This window comes from Engraulis encrasicolus, chromosome 17 (assembly GCF_034702125.1).
Source record: "Engraulis encrasicolus isolate BLACKSEA-1 chromosome 17, IST_EnEncr_1.0, whole genome shotgun sequence".
Lineage (NCBI taxonomy): Eukaryota > Metazoa > Chordata > Actinopteri > Clupeiformes > Engraulidae > Engraulis > Engraulis encrasicolus.
The window spans coordinates 38,395,043-38,401,042 of NC_085873.1; the positions used below are offsets into that span (position 1 = coordinate 38,395,043).

At 43.1% G+C, this 6,000-nt stretch overlaps 1 protein-coding gene across 1 annotated transcript in view; it reads left to right on the forward strand.

Moving 5' to 3' along the window:
* scn4aa (sodium channel, voltage-gated, type IV, alpha, a) overlaps positions 1-6,000 on the forward strand; it is a 52,750-nt gene that overhangs the window by 21,035 nt on the left and 25,715 nt on the right. Inside the window, exons 14-17 of the mRNA XM_063220736.1 lie at positions 2,994-3,232; positions 3,623-3,796; positions 4,225-4,410; positions 5,716-5,886. Coding sequence (XP_063076806.1) covers positions 2,994-3,232; positions 3,623-3,796; positions 4,225-4,410; positions 5,716-5,886 — 770 coding nt within the window. The remainder of the gene's footprint in view (positions 1-2,993; positions 3,233-3,622; positions 3,797-4,224; positions 4,411-5,715; positions 5,887-6,000) is intronic.

A 6,000-nucleotide genomic window follows, 5' to 3' on the forward strand; every position in this document is an offset into this window, starting at 1 on the left:
TGCCTATTCTGAATGAGCCATTTTGATATAGATTAATCTAGATTAATCTAGATTAATCTAGATTAATTTCATAATTGCAGTGAGATTAATCTAGATTAAAAAAATTAATCTATGCCCACCCCTATATTAAATATTTTTTCCTATGACGTTTTTCAGTTAGGAGGTCTGTTTTTCAGTTTTTCAGTTTAGGAGGCCCCCAATTTTGGGGACAAAGTGGTTGGGGCCCCAAGTGCTCGGCATACTGTGCTTATAAGTTATGCCTAGCAGCGGCTCTGGTCAGGGCTAGACTGGGACAAATTATCAGGCCGGGCATTTTCATTCAAGACCAGACCACGTGGCATTGAGAGATCAATCAATGAAGCCTGTGAAAACATTTTTAGTCATCTGTTACAGGCTGTTTTGACCACAACAGCCAAAATTCATGTAAATCTGACTCAGATTTACATCTGCTGTGCCGGTGTACGGACAGATAACACTATTGAGGGGTGCACCAGGACAAAATCATCAACAGTCCACCGAGCAAATGCCCTGTGTGCCTTATGGCCAATCCAGCCATGGCTCTGGTGCCACTGCATGACAATCATCATTGTCACCCTTGTTGCCACCGCTTTCATCTCCTACTGATTGATTATCACCACCATCACGGTACACAGTAACACAGTCCACATGTATTACATAGCTTACATTCTGGATTATGGGTCTTTGTGCAGTTGTCATTTGACAGCTCAAACTATGTATATCTCCTCCCTCTCTCGATCTCTTGTTGTCCCCTCTGACTGTCTGCCAGCAGCTAATTTAGTGTGTGTGACAGACACAACACTGTGGTTTGGTGGGTGTGTGTGTGTGTGTTTGTGTTTGTGTGGATGGAGATCCAGACAGAGCTGTTTTTAAATACAGCAGGGCTTTTTGGCCTTGTCATAGTCCAGGCTATTTGTGATGTGTGTACTCTGTGGGTGTGTGTGTGCGTGCATGTGTCTGCATGTGTGTGTGTGTGTGTGTGTGTGTGTGTGTGTGTGTGTGTGTGTGTGTGTGTGTATGTCTGTGTCTGTGTGTCTGTTTGTTTGTCCAAGTCCATGGCTAGTAATTGGCCAGATTAGCCTTCAGCAGTGGACAAGTGGCCTCTGGTTTGGACTGGCATTGTCTGAACGACAGTGTTTGTGTGTATGTGCATGCGTGTGTGTGGGTGGGTGATAAGCGCTCTCTGTTTGCAGAAGTCTTCGCAACAGTCCGGGCCGTGGCCCTTTGATAGCGATAAGCTAAATGCTATTCTAGGGCAATGGGTTGAGTTTGTGGAGGCAAATCTTTATTTAAACACCGCACAGACACAAACACAAACACACACACACACACACACACACACACACACACACACACACACACACACACACACACACACACACACACACACACAGTTGGCGTCATCGGCAGGGTCCAATTTAGATATATTTAGCAGACATCTGCAGAATGGGGAGAATGATAACTACCGCAGAATAATTTAATCCTGCCTGTGTAAATGTATTTGCTTGTGTAAATTTAGTACATGCGCTCGTAAAAAAACAGATATTTGTTAGTCCATTTACTGCAGTTGTTCATACAGTACCATGTAGAGTATACAGTAGTTTATAGTCTTAGTTTATGTTCTTAGTTCATAGTAGTCTTAGGTCTTCAGAATTTCCTCTACTGGTTGTACTTAGGGTCAGGTCTAAACTGTGTGAAATGGCATTTAGTCATTATGCTGCAAAATGCTGGAACCAACTTCCTGTTCAAATTAGAACTGCTTTAACAGTTAAAAAGAAATTAAAAACAGCTTTATTCTCATCTGCCTTTGGTGATTTGTTAATGATCTACTGTCTATAACACTATAATATAGTTTCTTTTTCGTCACTTTTCTCTTTCTTTACTCTTTAGCACATTGACTGACAGTTATGTATGATAATGTTCTATATAAGTCATTTTGATAGATTTGATTGATTGATATTCATCAGGGTAGATAAATACGTACTTCAGTGTGCTAAGGTACATACAATTCCTTGTTCGATGTCTAGTCTGACGGTATCTCAGCCATTTCGTGAAGTTTTCACGAAATATTTGGCGAAATCAACTGCAAGCTTCGTAGTGCTTTCACGTTACTGCTCGTTTTTCGTGGTTGGGCAACGCTTCCGCTGCCTATTCATTTGAATTGCCTGACTGCTGCCTACCGACTCGTGGTTGATTTGAGCCTTGTGGTTGATTTACCATTTACGATATTGAGCTCCTAGTCTAGAACTCTCTCTCTCTCTCTCTATCTCTCTCTCTCTCTCTCTAGATATCTTCATGTTTAATTCTCTTTGTCCCTTTCTTTCTGTGGGGCTGTTTCCACGTAGCAGGATATTTTTTTAGCAGGGTATTTCTTTCTCTTGTTTAGGTGTAAACGCAAGATGTGGATAAAAATAAATCCTCCATTGTAACAAATGCGTTTCAGGCCCCTGAATAGGATATTTTTTTCTCCTGCTTTTTATACCTGGAATTTAAATATCTGCTACATGGAAAAGGAAGGCCAAAACCAATGCAAAAAAACCAATGCAACCAGGAGAAAAAAATATCCACATATAAAAATATCCAGCTACGTGGAAACAGCACCTGAAACACATGCAGTGTCTCTAATCTTCTTCCCTCTTCCTCTTCCTCTTCACATGTTTTCTCTCTGCTTTGCTTCTCTCCCGTCTCCTCTCTATCTCTGCATCTTCCTCTGTGTTCTGTCTTAGTCACTCCCTCCTTTCTCGTCATCACTCAGTCTCACTCCTTCTCTTGTCTGTGTGTGTGTGTGTCACTCTCTCTTTCCTTTTCTTTCTCTTTCTCTCACTCTGTATCTCTCTCTCTCTGTCTCTCTCTCCACTCTGTATCTCTGTTTTTCTCTGTATCTCTCTGTATATCTGTTTCTCTTTCTCTCACTCTGTATCTCTCTCTCTCTGTCTCTCTCTCCACACTCTCTCTCCGCTCCCCCAATCCAACAGACCTGGAGGAGCTCCAGAGGCCGTGCCCGCCTGGCTGGTACAAGTTTGCAGACATCTTCCTGAAGTGGAACTGCTGTCCGCCATGGGTCTTCCTGAAGAAGTGGATGCTGTTCATCGTGATGGACCCCTTTGTGGACCTGGGAATCACCATCTGCATCGTGCTCAACACACTCTTCATGGCCATGGAGCATTACCCCATGACCGAGGAGTTCGACAACATGCTCTCCGTCGGCAACCTGGTACGGGATGATGGATGGATGGATGGATGGATGGATGGATGGATGGATGGATGGATGGATGGATGGATGGATGGATGTCAGTACATAAAAGAAATCAACACTTAATTTATGGATGGTATAGAATTAAAACATTCAACGATCCAATTTCAAGACCGACTCCCAAACTATTCTGTGTCCGAGTGACGGCACGCATACACATTTCATGTACAGTAACTTTATTAAACTACTGCATAATCATACAGCTAGGCTTTCTGTGTCTCCTTGTTGTACAGAAGAGTGTGGAAAGAAGGAGCTCTACTTTATATAGCGCTCTCATCAACACATGGGAAGTGAAGTTTTCATTATCCATACACAACACCTACCAATACTAATCTGCGGCCCTCCCTGCAGGTGTTCACTGGCATCTTCACTGCGGAGATGGTGTTTAAGCTGATCGCCATGGACCCCTACTACTACTTCCAGGTTGGCTGGAACATCTTTGACAGCATCATTGTCACCTTCAGCCTAGTGGAGCTTGGCCTGGCCAACGTGCAGGGACTCTCCGTGCTCCGATCCTTCCGTCTGGTACTGTATGCTCTGCTCAGATGCACACACACACAATTTCCGTAGCCTGTGCTATAGACCTTTCCCAGTCTTCATAAATGCTAATTAAGAATTTGATAGTGGTAGTACCGTAATAATTTGTGAAAAAGGTGTTTGTGAAAAATGTGTGAATGGGCAGCATGAATTCTGGAAAGAAACTCCTAAAAATATTACACATTGCACCTATAACAGTAGGCTCCACTAGGTTTTAGGCTCTGAAGAAGACAGTAGTCGCAACGCGTCAGCCCATCTCATTAAAGGCTTTTTAACTTGATACCAGCAGTGTGCCTTTGGAATCTTTGGAAAGACTTTAACCACAGTCACTACAGAAGTTAAGTTCAGCCATATCTTAAAGCACCTATAACACTATCGTTTTTTTTTTTTACGGTGTGCAAATGTATTGGGGGTAGATGCGTGTCTTCAAGCTGGCCAAGTCCTGGCCGACCCTAAACATGCTGATCAAGATCATCGGCAACTCGGTGGGCGCTCTGGGCAACCTGACCCTCGTCTTGGCCATCATCGTCTTCATCTTCGCCGTGGTGGGCATGCAGCTCTTTGGCAAAAGCTATAAGGACTGCGTCTGCAAGATCGCTGAGGTTAGTAGTCCAAGAACCTGGCTCAGTAGTAAACCAGGTTGAAGGAGAAAACATTTGTTTTTACATTGGGCCCTTAAAGGGACACTGTGCAGGAAATGGTCAAAAAAGGTACTGCAACTATGCTGCTCATTGAAACTGGGCTGCCTATTGCCAAATTTGATATTTACATAAAAGTTTACAAAGTAATAAACAAATATTTTCTGGTATGGTCCAAGTAGAGTCATTTTTGCAGCTAAAAATTGCTATTTTTGGAAATTCAAAATGGTGGACCATGATCCCCCTTTTCATGTATGGAAAGTGCATTTTTTCCAGATATAATGAATACTTAGAATTTGATGCTGGTGGTAAGTATTCATGAAAAAGGTAACATTAGTGAATGGGCAGCATGAATTCTGGAAAAAAACAACTAAAAATCCCACACGGTGTCCCTTTAATTTCACATTGTAACGTCATCTTCTTCTCACCCCTGTAACGTGTGTCATTTGGAGCTCTGCCGAAGATGTGCAGTTTGGTTACAGTATAGTCAGGCCATGCCCTCCTAGTGGCATTGCTTTTAGTCAGGCCAAGAGCAATATAAATATTGTTTCTGATCTCTGGAAAAATCAGGAAATCCTCCCACGTTGTCAGGAAGCAAACAACCAATAGTAAACCAAGGGAGGTGGGTCAACCGTGTCGTTTGGGAAATGTTAATTGTTATGCTCTTGGTCAGACCAAGTCTCGAAGAGATTAGAAAGTCGATGATGATCAGGCTAGTTACAGTATATCCATGAAACAACTTCCTATGGGCCATAGTTTTGAAGGCACAACATACTGTATGTTGTTTTTAATTTATTCATAAGGTTCGCTACCACTCATAACGCGTAGGTGGATTGCTTGTTTGGACACTTCTTTGTTGGTCGGTTTTGCGGATAACACAGTTTTTGAAGGTCTGGTGAAGGTGGAAGTATATGACGTGACGTGACGTCACTTTCGACTTCACCAGACTTTCAAAAATTAATTATCCACGAAACCAAGAAGTTTCCAAACAAGCAATCCACCTACACGTTATGAGTGGTAGTGTACCATAATGAATATGATGTGAAATCAAGGGCCCAATGTAAAAAAAAAACTCAAAACGTTTTTCTCCTATAAGTTACCCTTGAGGTAGTGGTAAATCCTCGAATAGAAGAGCCTGGAGTCCTCATATTCTTAACCAAATGACATCTGCCGGCCAATCTATTAACAGGTTTACCACGTCCTGTAGGTTAACTTACCCAGGTTTATCACTTCACCATGTTCTTGTAATGCTCCCCTCCCACCCCACAGGACTGTGAGCTGCCACGCTGGCACATGCACGACTTCTTCCACTCCTTCCTGATCGTGTTCCGCATCCTGTGTGGCGAGTGGATCGAGACCATGTGGGACTGCATGGAGGTGGCGGGACAGTGGATGTGCCTCATCGTTTTCATGATGGTCATGGTGATCGGCAACTTGGTGGTGAGTCGCGTTTATTTTCTTACCGCGCGAATAGACCAGGCGCGATGCGATTCAATCGACAGAGTGCAGCAGCAAGTGATACGAGCAATTGAGGAGACCAGAGTATGTCCGTAC